Source organism: Andrographis paniculata, unplaced genomic scaffold (genome assembly GCF_009805555.1).
Source record: "Andrographis paniculata isolate CXL003 unplaced genomic scaffold, ASM980555v1 Contig78END, whole genome shotgun sequence".
Classification (NCBI taxonomy): Eukaryota; Viridiplantae; Streptophyta; class Magnoliopsida; order Lamiales; family Acanthaceae; genus Andrographis; species Andrographis paniculata.
In genome coordinates this window covers 4734778-4757439 of record NW_026137615.1, presented here as the reverse complement: position 1 = coordinate 4757439, position 22662 = coordinate 4734778, and the positions used below count along the sequence as shown (strand labels likewise).

The window sequence follows — 22662 nt, the reverse complement described above, 5'->3', positions numbered from 1 at the left end:
TTTGAGGGCAGTTCACAGTGACAGAACAAATAACAATCAGCAGCTGCTTGGATTAAGTCTCGAGGTCTTAGACCGGAAAAGGATAGTTAAAGAAAACAAGGGAAGGTGATTGCGGATTAGTGCCACCTCAATTGTTTAGCATGATTTATTGTAAAAATGTGAAAAATCAATAAAGATGATGTCCTTTTCCCTTTTGATGATATCTGTCAGCTGTGAACTCTGTTTTAAGAAGACTCCAAACTTCTGACATAGCTTTTAGCCTGAAAACGAACAAGAAATGTGGGCTTAAATTAATTTCAAGTCTAAGGATCAGCAAACAAGGATATATTCTATATGAAATTGGTGTTCGAAGCAAAGGGTGTTTTGTTTTAGGTACAAACCTGCTCTAATGTCAAGAACATGATCACATTCCATGACCCTAACCTTCCAAAGTTGGGGATAAAGCCTTTGTAGAATGCCAAAGGTCCCTGCATAAGATTACATCTCATAATTTAATTAATCTGTGATGATGATATTTCTTTGCACCACACATTACATGGTTGTGCAGAAGTAAGCTGGCTAATACATAATCCAAGCTTTAAGAAGCAAGCAGTCGTTCAGGGAAAAATCATCTTAAGGAACAAAGAAGTTTGAATCAGCGTGCCACATTACATTCAATCCCAAGAATAAAATTATTTGTTGCCATAAGCTACTCCATTGCCACTAACACTTGAGGACAATATGTTTTTGAGGCATCCCAATACTCATAAGAACATACTGAAATTTCTTATCCAATTCAAGAAAAACATTGGCTTTCTATTTATTACTCCCTTCCTCACAATATATACAATTTTAGGAATGAGGAACAGGCTGGAAGTTAATAATATTGTTGTAATACATTTTTACTCTAAAATGACACAAGTCATGTGTGTGAGGAGGAGCAAGGGAAGTTTTTTTCCTTTCACCCCTAAATTGATTCCACAGCAGACAAGACTCTAGAGCACATGTAAACAACAATAACAGAATCCTCTCCGGTCAAAAAAAAACAAAAAAACCAATGACGGAGTCCTCCTAACAAGACCCCAAGCCATGGGGGAAAAAAGAAACAGTGATAAAGCAGGAAAGTAACTTACATCATTCTTCAAAGTCTTGACAAAGCAATCAAATGTGTTTTTGTATGCTGAATCTCCCATCATTCTGGACTTGACCTGGGAAACAGAAGGACCAACAAAAATTAACAGGAACAATCCAGATGCAAGAAAGTGTTGTCCATAAGTTTCATTCAGATCAATCTCAGTAATATGAATATATTCAAAGAGTGTATCTGAAGTGAAGAGGTTACCACATCAACTGGAGAGCCTATGCAGACTGCAAAGAAACCAGCCCCCAACCCAGCAAAAAGATGGGTTACAACATTGTCGGTGAAACCGGGAATTTTCAGAATAGTCTGGTAAAACCGAGGCATAACAATGATGAACCAGGATCAAAAGACAGAAAATTATGTTACAGTATGTATAATGGGAATTGTAAACACACTTATCACACCTGCTTCACTTGATCATAACTAGCAAGTTCAGCAGCATTTATGATAGCATTACGGCCAATATTTGGTCCAATTCCTGTCCACAAGGCTGCAATTCCTTCCTATTATTTGGAAAACCGAAAAGAAGGCAACTCAAACACTCAATTTATATAATGCAGCAAGGAAGACTCAACAAAAAGTTTAGATATGCAACCTGTCTAGCAATGGTAGAATAAGCATTTAGTGCTCCTGAATATCGCCGGGGCACACCAGGGGGAAGTTTTCCCTCGGCTTGAAGTCGTACTTTAACAAGATCAGTAGGGTTGGCAATGGTGATTCCCAGAGCACCTGATTATTTAAAATGTTCACAAAGCATTTCAAAAGCAGAAGACACAGACAAGTAACATTTTTCTATTCTTCACATACCGATTACCAAACAAATCAAGTTCATAAATATGTGCCTAATACATAAAAAAAGAGCAATCCCTTCCAACTTGTAAACTGTTCTCAAGAGTAAGGCCAAAAATGGGGGTAAACCATCAGCAACATGCTCGTACCTGTTGTCAGTGCAGCAAGAATTTTCTTTGACAATGGCACATCCCCAACGTGATCTTTGCCCACATACAAGTTCTTGACCTGTCCGATGCACAAGACACAACTGTTAAATTCAGACCACAAAATCTAAAACTAATTTATCAAAACGTACATACAGGGTCATACAAGCCAATCCTTAAGCCTCCAAATAGACACTGACGATGCAATCCTGGCACAATGCCCTTCCACAGTGCAGACAACCCTTCTTCCCTGGCAATGGTCCCAACAGTTCCAATCAATCCCCTATATTTTGGTAAAGTCAATGCATCCCCTGCAATAACTTTCTTCTGCAACTGAAGCCGGACTTTTGCAGTGTCTAATGGAATTGTACATATCTACAGAGAAAGAAATTAGATTAGGTAATAAAAAAATGCTCTTAAGCAAGACGACCACACAGTTATAGACAATCGCCATTGTCAATAACCATCAAATACACAGTAAGGTAATGAAAGAACCCCAATGAAACACATTAAAATAAAACTAAGGGCTCTTTGACTTTGAGTCCAACTTCCAAAGAAAAATCAACATTTCCGAACCAATCTTCCATCATCAACAATGAAAAGAGAATTCAGGCCAAATAAAAAAATCTAGTTTACCATGAATGATGCTTTTGAGAACATAGCAACGGATCAACAAGCGAAATTTGCTAAGAAAGACAACTTTGGCATCCAGAATTCAATACATACGCACAACTAATCCAATCAATACCAGAACAGTAGATTTAAACAAAGCTATGAATCGAAAATGAGAGGAAGCCAGTACACCTCACCTCAGCAAAGCAAGCTGCAAAGGAACTACATGCTAAAGTGCCAGCAAATGAAATGTCGGATTTAGATTTTCCGTGATCCCCCATCAAAACAAAAACAAACCAGCAGCGCACTTAGGGTTTCCGCAAATGCAGAAAGAGAGGAAGGAATGGGGGAAACGAGTTATGAGTAATCGATGAAGAGAAGAATCTCGAGAGAGGGTGATGAGGATGATGATACAGACAGCGAATCGCAGGTTTTGCCCAATTGGGTGTCTGCAACTGCTGGGTGCTATTCTTATGCTAATGCTAATGCTTCCATTGTCAGCGTCTGCCCACTCCCTCTTCAGCCGTATTTATACCTTGACACGATTCCTCATCGACCCAACCCATTCCATGACATCGCAATCATACTCAACTTACAGCGATACATGTTATTATATATTTGAGATGAGTCTAATGTTTTCATATTATCATATTTTTGAGATTTTGTTTATTTTTTTTATTTTACAGTTTTTTTTTATATAGATTATATTTTATAATTATTTCATTTGATCTTAATAATGGGAATAATTTTTTTATAAATAAATAATTATAATTTTTTTTAATAATTTATCTGGTACATTATTGCTTTTATATATATATATATATGAAGTATTAAGGTTGTTATTATTTTAATATTTTTTTAATAGTTTTATAGAAAAAAATTTAAATATATTATATATTTTTTAATAGTTTTAAAATTTTTTTAGAAAGATAATGCATATGTATCAATTAAAAATTTTGAATTACTTATTTTTTTCTAATAAGTAAATATATATTTCTTATTTATTTATATTTATATAAATAGAAAAATAATGCTAAAAAGTTATTTGGCTGCATTTATTGACCGAGCGTTTACATTCATCGTTCATGTGCCTCCAACAGTTGCAAGATCAGATCCTCCATCTCCGGTGTTTCAAATTATGACCGTAGATTAGTGTGAAGAATATTCACACATTTTGAAATGACCTTCACAATTATAACTATTTTTTTTTTGAATTATATATTTTTTTCTGTAGTTTATAAAATAACTTTTAATTAAATGTTACTCCCTCCGTTCCAATACAATAGTTTTGTTTACCATTTTTCTCCATTCCAAAACAATCGTCTAATTTTCATAAATAATTATATTATTATAAAACTACATTTACTTTTTCATTATTATTATACAATTGCCACTACTTTTTACACTAATATACTCACAAGAGCAAAAAAATCTTTTATCCGTATTTTTTATCCATTACCAATATAATATTAATATTCTTAAATCTCGTATCAATCCAAAATCCAAACCCAGACTATAGTTCTGGTACCAAGGGGGTATAATTTATATTCTATATGATTCCATCTACAATATTTTATTTACTTTTATTTATATAGTATAAAAACAATTTTATTATATATATTTATTTTATATATTATAAATAAATCATATGCAAATTTTATCAAATATATAATTACATTACAATATTATTTTAATTATATATATACTCGTACATCGGGTTTAAATTCTAGTTTATATATTATGTATTTGAGATCAGTCTTAATTCCTCATTCTGACATTTTTGGAATTTTTTTTTATTTTTTTTTGTTTTTACAGTTTTTTATCATGATAGTAGGATATTTAAAATCTATATAATTTTTACAGTTTTTCTATAGTGTCGGTGGATATATATCCATTTTTAAAATTTTATAGAGTTTAATTTTATTTTATTATTATTATTATTATTTTGTTGAAATCCATATTCTAATTTTTTTGTTGCATATTTCTTAACAAATTTTACCTTTATATTTATTTTAATTTAAGAAAAAGACGAAGATAGAGAATGATTGAAGGTTTACAATTTTGATTTTTTTTTAAGTTAAAAAAAATCATTAATTTTATAGATTATATTTTATAATTATTTCATTTAATCTGTATTGCTTTAGTGTCAATTCCGGAAGCATTCAAATCTCATATTGTATTTATATGATATTTATTTATATTTTGCAAGATCTTATTTATTTTACAATTTTATCTTTTTTTTGTTTCACAAGATATTGAATTCGATAAGTATTAAAATATATTCCCTCCGTCCCGACAACGATGCAATATTTTGTTTGGACATGAGAATTACTGTAGTATAAATTAATTATTTAAATAGTGGGTATTATTATTTAATGATTAAAACAAATTTAAAATGTGTTTGAATATTTTAAACATTATATATCTCAATAAAATATATATACAATATGAATACTATTTTTTAGAAAATAAAATTTTATAATATAAATTTAAAAAAATATTTATTTATTTATCATTATCATAAATTATTTTTGTAAAAAAATGGAGAGTTTTAAAGGTATATAGAATATTTGTTAACTAGTGGTAAGCCCGTGCTACGCACGGTAACATTAACGAATAACAAAATTGTAATACTATTTTCATCCCATAAAAGAATATCATTTGTGTTTAATATTAAAAATATATTTATATTTGTGTAATTTACTCCACAAGTGTATTGTATTTGTATTATAAGAGACTAATAGAAATTATTTTATATATATTTTTTAAATTTATACTATATATTAATATAATCATTAATATTCAAATATTAACATAAAAAAACTCAGGTTACTGTTCCCATGAGACAGAGGCAATGTTAATTTTGTATATGAATTTATATTTAAATTTTAAATTAATACTTCACTATACTAACTCACTTTAAATTAATCAAAAATATATATTAAATTAAATAAACAAAAATGTAAGAGATGTAAGCCATATATTGTATATCTTATATCTTATCTTATCTTATATATATTATTATAAGAGCTCGTTGTGGGATATACTTATGCAAAAGCTTAAATTTCTAGCAATTTTATATTATTTTTAAAAAATAATTTGATTGGTCATCACTTTTGATTGGTTGTTATAAAATATGAGTCACTATATAATAATTGTTGTATATATTTTTTTAAAATATTAAAAATTATATGTAATGTAATTATATTCCTAGAATTTTTATGTAATGTAATTGTATTTAATGGTTATTTTTATATACTTAATATATTAATAGAATTGTAATAATTTAATAATATTTTTTCTAATATGAAAATATATAAATAATATTATAAATGTAGAGATGGATTTTAATTGTATATGTGTAAGTTGTAAATTATAATTTTATATATATATCTACTATATACATATAAAGATACTACATATATATATATTATTATTTTTTTAATGTAGCACATATTTAAAAATAACTATTAATTATAACTACATTTTTTTCAATACAAAAACTAATTAGAAATAGTAAAATTACAATTACATCACATATGATTTTTTTTGTATATTATGAAATAAACAATTTAATATAGTATATATATATGAAAACAACAATTAAAAAAAAAAAGAAAAATATATAAATAATCATTGGGTATTTCTCACATATTATTTAAATAAAATAAAAATTTACTATTTGCAATAGCCAATCCAATTGTGTAATAATCAAAAAGGAAGAAAAAAAATTCAAAATAGCTAAACTTCATGTTTTTTTCAAGGATGGCATCCACATTGAATTCAAATATATATATATATATGTTGGTGGGAAGGCCCGTGCCAAACCCAATGCATTTAACTAAAAAAATTGCAATATTAATAATCTATATGAAATTTTGCCATTTATTTTAAAGGAAAAATTTCAAAAAAAATGCTTTGTATTTAGAATTAGGCTCAATTATTAATTTCGAATAATTTTTTTTTTCCATGACATTATGTATATTCCGGATATTAATTTTTACTCTCCATCTCCGAAAAAACGCACATGACTGTCACATGCACCTTCATGGTATGACCGGTGCATATCGTGGATGTCGCCGTTGCTATGTTATTGCTCGCGTAGTTGTCGGACATGTGATGTGAAATTATCTTTTTTCACATTTCGTAATGTAAGATATTATATGTACTCCTGACATTATATTTGCCCTCCAGATGGAAAAATAATTTGTTTTAGCCTCTTTTTTTTTTTTTTTTTTTTTTTTTTTCAATTTGGTCCAATTGGACCAAAATCCAAATATGTTATTTGCAATTTGATCTAATCGAGCAAAGTTGAAATTGTAAATAAATTATTATTTTTTCAAATTATAATTTTACGTTACTTGTCTGAAGACCACGTGGGCGACAACATCCACGTATATGTTGGTCGTACAACAAAGGCGTAAGTGCGTTTTTTGGCACCGAATGACAAAAATTATATTCGGAGTACATATAATTTTCTAAGTTGCAAAAATAAATAAATAATGTTTGAAAATAATAATTGAACCTACATACTACCAAAGTTTTTTTTGTTTTTTCAATTTTCTCTATTTCAAAATACACTAACACTATTCAAGTTTTTTATTGATTTTCTTTTTATTATACAAATATTTTAATAGTTTCATAAATTTAAGAATAAAATATTTTATAAAAGATAATAATTAAATAAATAACATTGACTAAAATTTAAAAAATAAAAAGACAAATAAAATAATCTATTCAAATTTTAAAAAACATATATGAAATTGAGAAATCTTTAACAAATTATATTATTCTTTTACTTATAATAATATTTTATGAAATATGTTATCAATATCAACTTTCTAACTACATCTCATAAACAAAAACAAACTTCAATTCTATATTTACAACATTTTTTCTATTTACATTTAACACTTTTAAATTCAAGAAAATAAGCTAACACAATTATTTGTATAGCTTTGATTTAAGTAGGAAATAATAATAATAATAATAATAATAAGTACAATTTTAAATTTACAAAACATTAAATATATATAATTATTTATCTAATTGCATGCGATATGAGAATTAAATTGTTATATTGCTAAAATAACATTTTAAAAAAGGTCAGTAAATTTATTTTTGTTTTTTAAAATTTTTGATTTCTTAATTGAAATTATGTTAACATTTTTTTAGAAGATTTGTTTCGTAACATAATTTGACGGTAATAAAAAAGAATAAAGAATTATGATATAATAATTAAAAAATTATTTTAAAATAGTTGTTTATATAAATTTTTCACACATTGTATATAACAATAACACAATAAAATATTTTATAAAATTTAAATTTGAAATACACTAATACAAAAATAATAGCTCAAAATCCTAATTAATTAACATACCGACAACAATCTTTCATCTCCACTTTCAACTTGTTTTTTAGTTCATTCCTCAACTCATTCTCTCTATTTCTATTTCCTTCTCTCCGCTTAGCCCCTGGTCATTGTCTTCTTTATCTCTTTTCAATTTCTCTGCTTCCCACATTCTTTTTACTTCTTTCCAAATAATGTAATTCCTACGGCCGTATATATCATTTAGGGTGAAGACAACAGGAGATTAAAGAATCAATACGCATAAATTGAGTCATAATCCTAATAAATCAAACCCCTATAAGATTAAAATACAAAAAAACGCAAAATATAAATCATCAAATCCATCATCTATTACTATAGTGCAACTACAGAAGCAACAAATCTGAAAACGACCATGCCGTTAGAAGCAGTGCGGAGATCATACTACAAAATACTTTCTATTTGTTCATCTTCTTGATTTAATCAAGGTAGAAGACTCCTCTCAGCGATGATTTTTTATGATCATCAATTGAGTATCACCGGCGGCAGCGCTCGAAAGATGCTCTCGTCCAGATACACGTGGTACTCCTCCACCGAACAACACCGACGTGCAAGAACATGATCGGCACGGAATCCTCGCCGGCGGACAGCAACGGCTTGGCCATTCAACCGGAGAACTCCATATCGACGTCTAAGATCCAAGCGGAGAAAAAGAAGACTCAGCGGACAGTGGCGTGACACGTTCAGAAGACATAGGGCTATAGGTTATCTTATATATACACACACGCGAAAAATACTTGCATAATTAAAATAAGAAACGATTCAAATTTTTGTTAGTTATTTCCAAAAAACCACCCTTGGATTTCCTTTTAGAAAAAGTTTCCCCGAAGAAAAAGCTCCCATTTTCATCATTACATACATGCGTGCACGCATGTCAATTAAATCTGCATATAATTATGATATAATTAAAATTATATATATAAATAAATTTAATACAATATCTATGCAAAATAAAATTAATGTTATAATAAACTACATCTATCTCACATGTAAATATATATTTAAAACAAATAATTACAAAGATATCTATACAAATAATTATTATATATGATGCACATGATTTTAAAACATATATATTAAATATTATAATCAATAAAAATTAAATAAAAAAATGTAAAAATACTAAGAATTCAAATTTTATATAAGTTGGAATCCACATATATTAATATGATAAGATAAGATAAATTTATATATAATTAAATTTATAAGCATACAAAAATATTCGATGTAAAATTATAATTTACAACTTATACATATACAATTAAAATCTATCTCTACATTTATAATATTATTTATATATTAATATATTAGAAAATATATTATTAAATTATTACAATTCTATTAATGTATTAAGTATATAAAAATAACCATTAAATACAATTACATTACATATAAGTGAACTATAGAATAAACTCTTATAATAATATATATACATTTAAAAATAATCATTAAAATAAATATATATAACAATTATTATATATAATTCATATTTTTATAACCAACGATCAAAAGTAAAGACCAATCAAATTATTTTAAAAGAAATGCAAAATTGCTAGAAATTCAAGCTTTTTGCATGAGTGGACCCCTGAGCTCCTATAATATTATATATAGGATTGGGAAGAGTAAAATATTATAAATTTAATTAAATTGATTTATATTTTTCAAGTGTATTTAAGATTGATAAATTTACTTAAAAATAGAAAATATCACAAAAAAAGAAAATGAATCATATATGGGGGCCGAATGATTGATTTGTGTTTAATATGTAAATTTATTGTTAAGTTTTATCTATCACGTATATCATATTCAATTAATATATATTTGAATAATTTTTAAAAAAATTTAGTCAATTTTTAAAATTTTAAATGATTTTTTTTAATATAATATTTTTATTTATAAGTTAATGGCTAATTTTATTTTAAAAAATAAGTTTGAATAATTATAGTTGATATTTCAGTGACTATAAATACTAATTATTAAATTACATTATTTTTTGCTTATTTATTAAATTGGTAATAAAAAATTAAGATAAATGAATATATATTAATTTTTTAAAAAAATAATAAAAAAAATAGTTTTTAAAACAAATTATCTATTTTACTTTAGTCGTTGTTCTAATTTATATAAATAATTTAATTATATCATATATTTTTTATGTAATAATTATACTAAAAATTGTTACATAATTACTGGACAATATATACTAACTTTATAATTAATTTTTTCAACTTATAATTTTAATTTTTTTTTAAATTTTTTATATGAATGTTAAGTTTTTCCGTATTATTGGATGAATTGACCTTGACCATATTGATATTCTATTAAAAAATTTACAAAATAAAACATATTTTACACGTATAAATATACATATATATTATTTAATTGTTAATTATTTTAATATACTAATATATTTTTTAAATATATAACAAGAAATGATATATAATTTTATTAACATATTTATAGATTGTGGTCGCATGGTAAATTTAGTATGAATTATTGAAGACTTAATATAAAATATTTGCCATGATTCTTGCAAATCATTAATTTACGTGGAAGAATATTAACATTTTAATAATTAATTTAAGTTGAATTGAATTTGCAGTGGATGGATATGAATTGAGTTTCCATTCCCAGCTGGCGTCTAGTCAGTCAGTCATGCCATGTCATCTCATCTGACTTGACTCTTAAATTCACTCATAGAGCACATCATCCTTATTTAATCTGAATCTGAATCTGAATTCTCAAATCAGACCATGTAACTAACTGACTAGAAAGAAAATCCCAAAATATTCATGAAGCACCAAAACTCCCAAATACAATTGAATGAGCGAGATAACTAACATAACCAAGTCCGCTATTCTTCTGGAACACAAAACACAAGATCCATGGCCCGGCCCAAATCACTGCAGCACGAAACAAGAAATACAGGTTGTATAAGACAACTAGAGAATAGAAGAATCAATTACGGCTTTGAAACTCAAGGTCTATGCTCAATTGTAGTTTGTTATAAACAAATACATTCCAACCATGCGGATCGTTCGTATAATTGACTAACATATTGTTAACTTGAAGTTCCTGGCTGCAAGAATGCCAGGTTAGAACAACAGGGTGGCAGTTCTCTACCTAAGCATCTTTACAGCAAGGCAGCTTGTCGATAGACAAAACACTGAAATGGCTACTCAGTTACTGGTTATGAAAAGAAGATGAGTCGGTGTATCGTGCTTTCCCAGCTGCATGAATGCTACACAATATTGTGATGATTTATCTATGCAGCAGAATACAAACAATAATCATAACACTTCCAAGAAGCTATGAAGCTTCTGAGAAGGATTATGCATGAAATCTCACCTCAAAATGCTCAAACCACCAATCTATCCAACTAACACAAGAATCCATTTCTTGGAAATATACTCAAAAAATCTTCTTCTATTGTTTTAGTTAATTGTGATACATACTGAACAATTTTGACAAAGCTCAAGTTTTTACCTCAAATGTTGCTTGGGTACATGAACACCCTTACTCTAGCTCCCTGTATACACACAAAAATTGCAAATGTCAATAAAAACGGCTTCTAATAAAAAAATCCATAATGATACATGCTTCGGTAAAACAGATCAGATAAAATCCTATTAACTTTCAAATGCATTTGAAAGTATTAATGGAAGCATTCTTCATAAAGTCCACTTAAAAATAATAATAGTAACAGGAAGAAGTATTTCGCCTGGCAGAAGCTATGCAAAATCTATGGATTATCTATTATGGAGTCTTACAGAATTCCAACAATGTCTAAATCAATGTATGCACAGCCAAAATTGAACATTTAATAATAATAATAATAAAGGATTATCTATCCAGCATCGACTGCAAAGATATCAGTACAAAATATATATTAATTTTGGAGATCATACCATGGATTTGGGGGGAAGATTGGACTTAAACTTGGCACGGACGACCCCGCTGTTGCCATGGGGACGCGTAACTTTGCCCCAAATGCATCGGTAGTGCGAGCCATCCTTCTTAACCTTGGCCTTGTAAATGTACGCCAAGCGCTTCCCGAGGTACCAAGCCACTTCCTCAGTCGTGTTCACTCCCTCTATCTGAATCAACGACGTGTTCGGATACTGATTTGACTTAGACCTATCATCAACATCAGCGACATCATTTTAAGAAACAATCAATACCAAACCAGAAATCCAACAAAAGAGTAGCTTTTCCACCTTTTATACCCAAGAACTGTTCCCCGAACATACAATCTACAAAATTCAAGATGGAACAAAAAGATTATTAATTTCAAGAAGAAGTGTACACAATATGCTTCCACACGCATGATCGAAACACCACAAGTAGGTAAAATCAAACGAAAACCTGACGCGTTCCCCCTGGCGGCCCTTCACCATTGTGCCTGCAGTATGAGAGCTCCGGCAGACGCACGAGTGAAGAAGACCGTTTAGAACCCTAGCTTTTGTCCTTAAATATTCAGTAGGCTATAAATGGGCCTAACATATTGGGTGAAAATAATCTAGAAACTGAAATGGGCCCGTACCCAATAATAAATATATTTTTTATCATAAAACTTGAATTGAATGGATGTTTGTTTTTTGGTAAAATTATGGCTTATAGAACAGTAAAATCGAATGTATTTTTGGTAAAGTCAGACCAACAAATCAAGTCATATATTGTATTTTGTCGATATACATTTTGTGCTTTATTTGGCAGTAGATTATTGATTAACATATATGATTGATTCCCATGTCCCATTATCCATCCCATGAATTGGCCGTCTCTCTCAACTCAATTAGTTGCTGCTCCACCTCCACCTCCACTCCACGGCCCTGTGAGCAGTTTTTTCTGGTCCGAAAAATAAGGACCCAAAATTAAAGAACCGATGGAACCATCCTATCCATGATCCAACCCAACTTGGATTGACTGGATTAATTAATATCATATGATCGTCTTATTATCATATATGATCGTCTTATTATCATATATGATCGCATCCATCGTTAATCATATGATTTCTGCGAATGAATACAATACCCTCCTCCACATAATGATCGATCCATCGTTAATCATGACCTAATCCCCCATGAATCCCATTCCCATTCCCATTCCGATTGATCAAATTTTAATTGATTAATTAGTTAGCTTCTAATTGGATCCGTTTGTGTTTCATCTATTATCTGATTCCATCGAATATGAATCTTAGCCATCCCTCTCCTCTCCATCATCTTCTCTCCTCATCCTCCTCCTCCCATAATAATGTCACTCACAACCGCACCTCCGCCCACGTTCACGCACCAACGCCGTAGGGTTGCCGATGCCGCCGACAAAGATTATTCGTCTCTCTCCACCGCCCTAGACCATAGCAAGATTAGCGAAGTCGACTTGGAGGCCTTGCAGGGAGGAGGCAATGACGGCGCCGGTGGAATTCCCCATCACCCGCGGTGGTTTTTGCTACGTAGGAGGTTGCCAGAGAGTCTGGTTTTGCGCGTCCAGGGGTTCCTCTTTCATTTGAGGAAGACCGCGAAATCTTCGGCCACGCTGTTCCGCCGGGTGTTGGCGATTCTTCTGATGATGATGATGCTATCGGTCCTCTCCAAGAATTTCTTGTTCGGCGGCGAGGTCGATCAGAATGCAGCTGTGATGGCCGGGGAACAGGAGGAGGCTGTGAAGATTAATGATGATCAGGATCTCAAGAACGACGGCTCGTCGGAAAACGCCGTTTTGGACTCCGATTCTGACTCGTCCTCCGCGAGGCATCATATTAAGGAAATTCCGGTTAACCCTTGTTTCTTCCTCTTCTTCTTCATTGGGTCTTTTTTTTAATTATTATTTGTAATAATCAGTTTGAAGCTATCTTACGGTAAACAAATGCATATAAATGATTTGATTATAAATTAATTAAGTGATGGGGCTTTGTATGTATATGATCAGTTCAGTTTCACATCAGATAAGATCATTTCATTTCATTTTATTTATACTATATACATACAAAAATTAGGGTTCGTTAATTAATTAGAATGCATCGAAAGTCAGGCCAGTTTGCGGCTGCAATCTCAAATTCTAATCATGCATGCCATCAATTAATTGCCGATATATATGATTGGGTTGTTTTTACTTAATTAATTAATTAATGAAAACTAGGGTTTCATTTATTAATCAACCAATGAAAATTCATGAGGGATGGATATCATGTGTTTTACAGGAACAGGAGCAGATGGAAACATCATCATCATCGGAGATATGGATGAAGCCCAAGAGCGATCACGATGTTTATCAATGTATTGGTCGCCCCAGGACTCACCTAACTGGTACGTCTGTCTGTCTATCTCTATATATCCATATCTATATCTATATCTATACATATACATGATACGTGTATCGCTGGTGGTGGTGCAGGAAATGCAGACTGGGGTGGTGGTTTACAGACGAATGGTTATATTCTAGTGCATGCCAATGGAGGGCTTAATCAGATGCGACTAGGGGTAATAATTAACATTCAGTCCAATCCAATCCAATCCAATCCAATTCAATTAATCAATATTGATGATAATTAACTGGATGTGGTGCTGCAGATATGCGACATGGTTGCAGTGGCAAAGATTATGAACGCCACTCTTGTGCTCCCCTCCCTCGACCACTCCAGCTTCTGGACCGACCCCAGGTAGTAGTAATCCCTCCCTATACATCCAATACATGGATGATCATATCACATCAGATTATCAATTTCTTAATTTCTCCATTAATCTATAACAACAATCATATATGGTCTGGTCTAATTAGTGATTTTAAGGACATCTTCGAGTGGCGCCACTTCATCCAAGTCCTCCGGGAAGACGGGGTCGCCGTGGCGGAGGACCTCCCAGCCGACCACGCCTCCCTGAAGCCCCTCAGCAGAGCCCCCGTCTCCTGGTCCAAGCCCACCTACTACCGCGGCCACCTCCTCAGGCTCCTCCGGCGCCGGAAGCTCCTCCGCTTCACCCACACTGACTCCCGCCTCGCCAACAACGGCCTCCCCCCCTCCATCCAGCACCTCCGCTGCCGCACCAACTACCACGCCCTCCGCTACGCTCCCCCCATCCACCGCCTCGCCGACACCCTCGTCCGGAGGCTCCGGGCCGCCGGACCGGACCCCCACTACATCGCCCTCCACCTCCGCTACGAGAAGGACATGCTGGCCTTCACCGGCTGCACCCACAACCTCTCAGATCCCGAGGCCCGGGACCTCCGGGACATGCGATACCGCGTCAAGCACTGGAAAGAGAAGGACATCGACGCCGGCGAGCGCCGCCTCGAGGGCGGCTGCCCGATGACCCCCCGGGAGGCGGCCCTGTTCCTCAAGGCCATGGGCTACCCCGCCTCCGCCACCGTGTACATCGTCGCCGGAGAAATCTACGGCGCCCCCCGGAGCATGGAGGCCTTCCAGGCCGAGTTCCCCAACGTCTTCACCCACTCGACCCTAGCTACTCCCGAGGAGCTGGAGCCGCTGCGGCGCCACCAGAACCGGCTGGCGGCGGTGGACCACGTGGTGGCGCTGGAGAGCGACGTGTTTGTGTACACGTACGACGGGAACATGGCGAAGGTGGTGCAGGGGCACCGGATGTTCCAGGGTTTCCGACGGACCATAAAACCGGACCGGTTCAACTTCGTCAGGGTTGTCGACATGCTGGACAGTGGGTCGATTTCGTGGGACGAATTCGCGGCGGAGGTGAAGAGATTGCACGCCGACAGGCTCGGGGCGCCCAGCTTGCGGCGGCCCGGCGAGTCGCCGCGGTTGGAGGAGAACTTCTATGCCAACCCTTATCCAGGTTGTCTCTGCCGGCGAGACGAGGACAGCACCACCACCACTAATTAATTACTTAATATTGTTATTGTACTTTTTGATTCTTAATTTCTGTGAAGTGCAGAGATGAGTTACGTAGTCAGCAGCAGATGGATAACATTATGATTAGTTAGAGATTTTGATTGATTCGTTTTCTTGAGCACAATACTAATTACTATTAGAAGATGGGTAATAAGATAATTAAACAATGAGTATATATATATAAATGCAGGCAGATCAATGAAAAGGGCAAAAAAACTGGTTAATTAATTAATACATGCATAGTTGAATGACGGCAGGCATGCATGGAATTGAAATTATATATATATATATATAGTGGTAAAGTATATTGTATATCCATCCAACATTATTATATATAGTTAATTATCCCAATCAATCAATTCTGGGCTGCTTCACTATTGTTTATTGTATATCTGCAGCTGCAGCAGCAGCTGTTATTTTAAATTATGAGCGCTACATATTATTGCTGTTACAGCGCCACTTAAATATACGGCAGTAGTAAAACATTAATATACAGCACCATAATCCACCCCTATTTGAAATTTGAATCGAGCTTGTAATTTATACTATATTATATTAATTAATATTACATTTACCTATATAGATGATGAATTCAAAGCAAAGTCAGAATGAATAAATATTAAATAGTAGGAGGATTCTTCTCCAACAAACTGAAGAAGAATTATTCAACGAATGTATGCATGTATGTATACAGTTAGTTCTACGACGTGCATGACTTTAATTTGTGACGTGGGGGACTGTAGTCTGTAGGTAGGAGCCTCTCCCATTAATTTGTGGATTTCCAATATTCACATATCATTCAGGTCAACCTAGACCCCATTCCAATATTTTGCACGTAGACTGACTGACTCACTGGCTTACCAAGTCCTCGCTTTTTGTCCATTAATAAATTTCCCAATGCAACTCTTGTTTTTTTTATTATTTCTTTAAGTTTCTGGGTAGAAAAAGAAAATAAAAAAACGAATACTAGTAGTGTGATTGATGCAAGCTATTCTATTCAGAAACTTCTCTTTTACCGTATAATAATAATAATATTATCATTCAAACCACGTGTATGTGTGTGTGTGTGTGTGTAAGACGAAAAGTAGAATAGTTACGCGTAATTAATTCACTAGTTATGGAATTAGAATGTAAACGTCTGTGTAGAAACTTCAACTACGCGTCTATAGAAAAATTAGAATGGACGTGCCTGCCGGTGCCTACATAACATATACATATGTATAAAAATTAAATAAATACCGACAAATTAATTGATAATGGTCAAATTACATACACACAAACACATACATACTGAAAAATAGGAAATTGGACAAAAAATGATACGTACGTATATTAGCTGGCCTAGGCCTACCTTCTAGACCAGTCGGAATGGGCAAGGGCAACGCCGATCCGTAATTAGTTGACATATGTACATGTATATATATATATATAAGCTGATGTTCTTCTCCCTCCACTTACGTACGTTAGCCTCTGTGCATTAAAAACCACATATAATTCAATTCAATTTTGCTTCAAATTAGGTGGGTACCTGTGCTGTGCCGTGCTTCCATATATACACACAAATCCATCCATCTTCATCAAGAACAAACTCATTAAGCTAATTACAATTAGCAAGAAAGACATGCCTTCTGCCATGAAGCTCCCAGCTTTCATCGTCTTCTTCGGCCTCTCTTCTCTCCTGATGCAGCTTCAACAAATTAGAGGTAATTAATTAAGCACCATATAATTTTGCATGTCTATTATTCTATGTTGCTCAAGATTAGTATTTAATATAGTTTATATTTATGTATGTTGTGGATATGGCAGGCGAGGTGATCTGCGACAACTTGCCGGCGGGGCTCTGCACGCTGGCGGTTGCGTCGTCGGGGAAGAGGTGTGTGCTCGAGAACTACCGGAATGACAAGGGGAACTTGGAGTACACCTGCACCTCGTCGGAGGTCGTCGTCGAGAGACTCGCCGCCTACATAGAGACCGACCACTGCGTCGCCGCCTGCGGCGTTGACCGTCAGTCCGTCGGAATTTCCTCCGACGCCCTCCTCCAGCCTGAGTTCGTCGCCAAGCTCTGCTCCCCGCCCTGCTACGATAACTGCCGCAACATTGTCGATCTCTACTTCAATCTCGCCGCCGGCGAAGGTGCGTACCATTTAATAAATTCATATATATGTATATATAATCACCTCATTAATTATTGCATAATTAATTAGTGCTCATATATAATTAATTAATTATCTTCAGGAGTGTTTCTGCCGGCGCTGTGCGAGAAGCATAGGTCCAACCCCCACCGCGAGATGCTGGCGATATTGAGCAGCGGCGCCGCCGCCTCTGCTGACGCCACTGCCGCCGCCCCGACCCCCGCTCCCGTCTTCGGTTCTCCGGCGCCGCCACCCTCTGCCTTTTAATAATAATAAACACGGAATTGCTTTGGTCTGTTTTTGGCAGAGTTCATTGTTTATTAATTAATTAATTAATTATTACACCGATGACGACGACGACGATATATGTGTTCTTATCTTCCTAAGTTGTGCGGCCTCTTCGTCATCCTTTCTATTCCTATGGTTTTGAGTTGTAATAATAATACTAGTTATTTATTTATTTATTATTTATCTATCATTATTTGTTGGTTCTGAAATTGGATTTACAGCAGCAGCAGTGTATCGATCAAGAAAACAAAAATTCGAAGTTATTACTCGACACAATAAGGAAATTTATACAATTGGACTTGGCATGGCATCGAGTAATGCAGTGTTAGCGTAATTTATCTGTCTCTATCTATGTATGTATCTACACAAATTGGCAGACAATGGAAGGAAGAAGACAAGACAGACAGACACAACATATAAGAGAGAGAACGAATGAACTTTGAATTCCAATTGCAAATCACACACCATTGCCAACACCATCGTGCACCACATTTCCTCCTTTCTCTATAAGCTTTGAGTTGCTGCTCTGATTTCTTGCTCTCTGAACCTAAAATAAACCAACATACGTACATATATATATATATATTTAGTCCCTCCAAAGAACAGAACCCCGACAGAATACAAACCATACCTCAACAGAGTTTCCATTGAGGAGTTTGTAAGTGTCATCTTTAGCCCTATTATCCTTGCTCAACGGGAGCAGCTGCGACGCAGAACCACTCGAACGATCAGGCAGCTCTGCGGCAACAAATGTAATCCAGGTCAGGCTTTCAGTAGCCAAAAAGAAAAACAGATAAGGCTGCTAATCTAATCTATCCAAACCTGGCAACTTTTTGTCTATGCAGAACACTATCAAATTAACCGTGTACCTGCGTATGAAAATATTAGCTAGATGATCAATAAGTTTTTTTCTTTCTTGGAAAATGCAGATTCGAAAACTTGAAAGATGACTTACCATGCAACGATCACATCAACAGTATAGTGCTTTCGGGATGCAATGATCAACAAGCTTTGCATCACAACCAATAGCCAGGCGCAATACTCGACAAACCTGTGTGTGTATGTTTTAATCAAAGCCTAAGATACAAAGTTCAAGTCAAGACGCGAACTAAGAATGGAAGTACCTTCTAGTTCCATATTTGCCGTATGTCCGAACAAAGACCAGTGAAAATATCATGTGAGAAGAAAATATCAAATCGCCACAGCCGTAAATCACTCCCTTAGGGACTGCAAAACCACAATAGTTCTAATAAACATGGTGTCGGATGTTTCATTGGCATAAGAACACCTAACAGGGGTCTAACAAGGTAACTGTCGCTTACAGTTAATTAGCAGGACCTCTAAAATACTATCAGGGCAAGGCAGCCGAGCAAGCTTTGATCCCTTCATCATTCAGAACAAATTTTCAAGCATAAATTACACAGCGGCTAACAAAGACTACATATATATAAATGATGACAGCAATCTTAAAGAAGTAAAGTGCCAACAACCAACATCAATGTGGATTGAAATTTTTTACCTCTCGACAATGATAATTTGGACCGGGGAGCTGGGTAGAGAAGAAGGTGATGATTCGAAGAAATTGGCAAGCCTACACAAAGTATGCAAACAAAGGAACCACAAAGACAAAGAATCAGTACATTTGTCCTGTTTTTGATTATGTTATCAAATCGAAAATCCTTTTTCACTAATAAAAGATTTTTAACCATTGCAATCAACCATCAAAGACCAAAGAGAAGATAAAAGATTTGTACGTACAACTAAGAATGCCAGAACCCTGCACCATATCAAGACAGTGTAGATCTTCTTCCTCTTCATAACAAAGGGATGGAAAGTCCACTGCATGTAGAATTAAGCAAATACCTAGAGATTTATCCATGAACTAAAAATAAATTATTATGAAACAAGTGTCAAGCAGGACGAGGACTCACCAAGACAAAAGATATAAAAATAGTGGCGAATACAGTTTCACTGATGTATGCTTTGTCCGGCCCAAGTTCCTAAAGTTAATCCGACAAAGCTTAAGAAAAAAGACATATAGATCAAAGGAATGCGAGACATATTATCATTCATAGTTTCAGCTATACCGGGAGAAGAAAGAAGCCAGCATCCTGAAGTATAGGTCCCGGTCGATGTAAATAGTGAACTACTCGAGCAGCAAGCCCATGGATGTACTGATGATCAAAGACATTACAGATTTTGAATGTATTAGAACCCAGTTAAATCCCAGTAGACAATAAATCTAATGCCTACAACAAAGAAAATCGTTCACTGAGAGCAACAGCAAGAAACATTTAAGAAGGCACTTAGAGGCAATGGTTGATTGAAAGGCATAGAAAGCTATCTGATAAGTGAACAATTAATTTCTCAGGGCTCACTATATCATTGCCAAACTATCTGTGGAAAGTAAGTCTTTAGAATATGAAGGAAGGAACAAACCTGACAGATGATACCCCCTAAAATATATTTCCAGTTTTCTGCAAGGAGTTTGATTTCTATGGTGGTCTCCGTACAAACTCTCTTCCACAACTTTTCATAATTCAGAATGACAGAAGAATAAAAACAACAAACGTCATAAAGCAAATCACAGGCAGTATGTACGTATGTATTGAGAGAAAAGTCGAACCTTTGAAGCCTCGCGTCCAACATAAAACGACATCGTTTGTATCAACAACAGCCAATAGCAATGATGCCATTATATCACAAAAGACATGCTTTCGAGAATCATAATGATCGTCGTCGTAATCCTTATATATATATAACAATCCTCCCCAGTTTCAAACAACAAATCCCTCTATGCATGTATCATATATTATTGAACGAAAAAAACGAATGGAATGAAAATCCTCCAATGGTACCAAATCCAGGGAGGCAGAAGGGAATTTGGAAAGCAGTGGTGGTGGAAGATGAATGCGAGGTATTCTCCAAGTTTGTTGAGGGAAAACTATGAAATGCCCGTCTGGCTTGGGTGGATTAAAATTCGGAAATGGGGCAGTAAATAATAACAATAATAATTGTGATTTTCTTACCTCTCGTCCTGCTCCTCTACGGTGTAGGTGTTTGTGTGTGTGTGTGTGTGTGTGGATGTCTATCTGAATCCATGGATTCACCCCCCACTCCAATTAGCTCTCTGCCACGATCTGCAATCCCGAGTGGAAGACGGAGGACAGTTGGGCCTCGCACCGCACAAGCACAAGCACAAAAATTATTAATATTAATATTCGAAATTTGAAATCTCTAAGCATTGGATAATCAAAATAATAGTAATAGTAATAATTTCTTATAAATGATAATATTTTGTTCTTATCTGTATAACAGATATAGGATTAGTTACTGCCATGCATATGATATGACAGTATATCCCAACAACGTTATTTATATTATACCCAATCAAACTCGTATAATACATAAAAATACTATAAACTATATCATAATACTACTACTACTATTACTATTACTATTACTATTACTGTTACTGTTATACTCCATTAATGTTTCTAATAATCATAATAATAATAAAACACTTAGCATTATTTATTTATGTATTTCTGATCGTCATCCTCAGCATCTATCTTTATTAAAGACGTCGTGTCATGGATTCTGCATTCTGCTGTGTATGCTAAATAGCTAGCTACCATCTTTGGGTAAAAGCTAAAAGGTCTCCAGAAGCCCAAATTCTTATTCTCATCTCACACTACTGACTGACTGACTGACTGTAACACCTCTTTTTTATAAACAAACAAGCAACTCTCTCTCATCACCTCATCTTCATCTTCATCTCCGCAACAACAAACTAAATTGATGTCTCATATTCCCCCAACCCTCAAACCCCATCATCATGTCCAGGGGGGATCTTTCTCCATGGACGCTTGGTATCCTTTTTCCGACGACGACGATGATCACCACCACCTGCAGCAGCAACAGCTGATGAGGCCTATGCCCATGCCCATGCCCATGCCACACAATTGTAATAATAATAATCACAATCATGTTATTCCTCCTCCATTCATGATCCCCAGTACCATTAGGCCGCCGTCGTCCCTGCCGCAGCAGCAGCAGCAGCTCCTCCGCCGGCTGCAGCAGCAGCCTCATAATTACCGGAACTGGAAGGACACCCCGGAGGCCTATATCCTCACGGCCAGTCTTCCTCAAGGAATGACCAAGGATGATATCAACCTCACACTAGTCCAATCAGATAACAACAATCACAAGGTTCTGAAAATCACAGGACATAAGGAGGCGGAGAAGAAGGAAGAGATACACGACGACCACCACCACAACAACAGCTGGTACCACATGGAGCAGAGCAAGGCCAGATT

The 22662-nt window shown here is 34.3% G+C and overlaps 5 protein-coding genes across 7 annotated transcripts; 2 read left to right on the top strand and 3 right to left on the bottom strand.

Annotated features, from left to right (window-relative positions):
- Window positions 1–23: 23 nt before the first annotated feature.
- Window positions 24–3150, bottom strand: LOC127239762 (mitochondrial uncoupling protein 1). The gene is made up of 9 exons (XM_051258064.1): window positions 2865–3150; window positions 2212–2430; window positions 2059–2137; window positions 1716–1849; window positions 1525–1623; window positions 1322–1426; window positions 1113–1187; window positions 381–467; window positions 24–260 (listed from the first exon to the last, which is right to left on the bottom strand). Exons 1-9 carry the CDS (start codon window positions 2946–2948, stop codon window positions 225–227), a joined length of 918 nt encoding a protein of 305 aa, XP_051114021.1. The 5' UTR covers window positions 2949–3150; the 3' UTR covers window positions 24–224.
- Window positions 3151–10701: 7551 nt separating this feature from the next.
- On the bottom strand, window positions 10702–12525 carry LOC127239765 (60S ribosomal protein L35a-1-like). Of its 2 annotated transcripts, none has more exons than XM_051258069.1 (5): window positions 12425–12525; window positions 12277–12312; window positions 11968–12196; window positions 11546–11588; window positions 10702–10962 (listed from the first exon to the last, which is right to left on the bottom strand). In XM_051258069.1, exons 1-4 carry the CDS (start codon window positions 12454–12456, stop codon window positions 11547–11549), a joined length of 339 nt encoding a protein of 112 aa, XP_051114026.1. In that variant the 5' UTR covers window positions 12457–12525; the 3' UTR covers window positions 10702–10962; window position 11546. The 2 variants fall into 2 exon arrangements, with proteins under 2 accessions (XP_051114026.1, XP_051114027.1); XM_051258070.1 differs by lacking the exon at window positions 10702–10962 and adding an exon at window positions 11020–11300.
- A 793-nt stretch (window positions 12526–13318) lies between these two features.
- Window positions 13319–15958, top strand: LOC127239721 (O-fucosyltransferase 19-like). Its single transcript, XM_051257999.1, has 5 exons — window positions 13319–13837; window positions 14265–14370; window positions 14459–14544; window positions 14635–14723; window positions 14843–15958. Exons 1-5 carry the CDS (start codon window positions 13319–13321, stop codon window positions 15912–15914), a joined length of 1872 nt encoding a protein of 623 aa, XP_051113956.1. The 3' UTR covers window positions 15915–15958.
- A 1413-nt stretch (window positions 15959–17371) lies between these two features.
- Window positions 17372–18552, top strand: LOC127239764 (uncharacterized). The gene is made up of 3 exons (XM_051258068.1): window positions 17372–17626; window positions 17730–18056; window positions 18159–18552. The coding sequence occupies exons 1-3, from the start codon at window positions 17545–17547 to the stop codon at window positions 18320–18322; spliced, it is 573 nt and encodes a 190-aa protein (XP_051114025.1). The 5' UTR covers window positions 17372–17544; the 3' UTR covers window positions 18323–18552.
- A 29-nt stretch (window positions 18553–18581) lies between these two features.
- On the bottom strand, window positions 18582–21706 carry LOC127239760 (phosphatidylinositol:ceramide inositolphosphotransferase 1-like). 2 transcript variants are annotated; one of them, XM_051258063.1, is made up of 12 exons: window positions 20970–21706; window positions 20783–20872; window positions 20431–20517; window positions 20275–20343; window positions 20102–20182; window positions 19863–19934; window positions 19666–19726; window positions 19468–19570; window positions 19299–19394; window positions 19166–19212; window positions 18975–19081; window positions 18582–18890 (listed from the first exon to the last, which is right to left on the bottom strand). In XM_051258063.1, exons 1-12 carry the CDS (start codon window positions 21000–21002, stop codon window positions 18801–18803), a joined length of 936 nt encoding a protein of 311 aa, XP_051114020.1. In that variant the 5' UTR covers window positions 21003–21706; the 3' UTR covers window positions 18582–18800. The 2 variants fall into 2 exon arrangements, with proteins under 2 accessions (XP_051114020.1, XP_051114019.1); XM_051258062.1 differs by having other exon boundaries at window positions 20783–21706.
- Window positions 21707–22662: the final 956 nt, after the last annotated feature.

Bases quoted from the DNA above. Each gene is read 5' to 3' on its own strand.
- LOC127239762 (XM_051258064.1), bottom strand. From the start codon at position 2,948: ATGGGGGATCACGGAAAATCTAAATCCGACATTTCATTTGCTGGCACT. The intron at 1,850-2,058 runs GTACGAGCATGT...TTAAATAATCAG, and splicing joins TCTTGCTGCACTGACAACAG to GTGCTCTGGGAATCACCATT. The intron at 1,427-1,524 runs GTGTGATAAGTG...CGGTTTTACCAG, and splicing joins GTTATGATCAAGTGAAGCAG to ACTATTCTGAAAATTCCCGG.
- LOC127239765 (XM_051258069.1), bottom strand. From the start codon at position 12,456: ATGGTGAAGGGCCGCCAGGGGGAACGCGTCAG. The intron at 12,197-12,276 runs GTGGAAAAGCTA...TGTTGATGATAG, and splicing joins ACAGTTCTTGGGTATAAAAG to GTCTAAGTCAAATCAGTATC. The intron at 11,589-11,967 runs GTATGATCTCCA...GTGTGTATACAG, and splicing joins ATCTTCCCCCCAAATCCATG to GGAGCTAGAGTAAGGGTGTT.
- LOC127239721 (XM_051257999.1), top strand. From the start codon at position 13,319: ATGTCACTCACAACCGCACCTCCGCCCACGTTCACGCACCAACGCCGT. The intron at 14,371-14,458 runs GTACGTCTGTCT...GTGGTGGTGCAG, and splicing joins CCCCAGGACTCACCTAACTG to GAAATGCAGACTGGGGTGGT. The intron at 14,545-14,634 runs GTAATAATTAAC...GTGGTGCTGCAG, and splicing joins TTAATCAGATGCGACTAGGG to ATATGCGACATGGTTGCAGT.
- LOC127239764 (XM_051258068.1), top strand. From the start codon at position 17,545: ATGCCTTCTGCCATGAAGCTCCCAGCTTTCATCGTCTTCTTCGGCCTC. The intron at 17,627-17,729 runs GTAATTAATTAA...TGGATATGGCAG, and splicing joins GCAGCTTCAACAAATTAGAG to GCGAGGTGATCTGCGACAAC. The intron at 18,057-18,158 runs GTGCGTACCATT...AATTATCTTCAG, and splicing joins CAATCTCGCCGCCGGCGAAG to GAGTGTTTCTGCCGGCGCTG.
- LOC127239760 (XM_051258062.1), bottom strand. From the start codon at position 20,992: ATGTTGGACGCGAGGCTTCAAAGGTTCGACTTTTCTCTCAATACATAC. The intron at 19,213-19,298 runs GTAAGTCATCTT...TTTCATACGCAG, and splicing joins GTTGATGTGATCGTTGCATG to GTACACGGTTAATTTGATAG. The intron at 18,891-18,974 runs GTATGGTTTGTA...GGTTTATTTTAG, and splicing joins TCAATGGAAACTCTGTTGAG to GTTCAGAGAGCAAGAAATCA.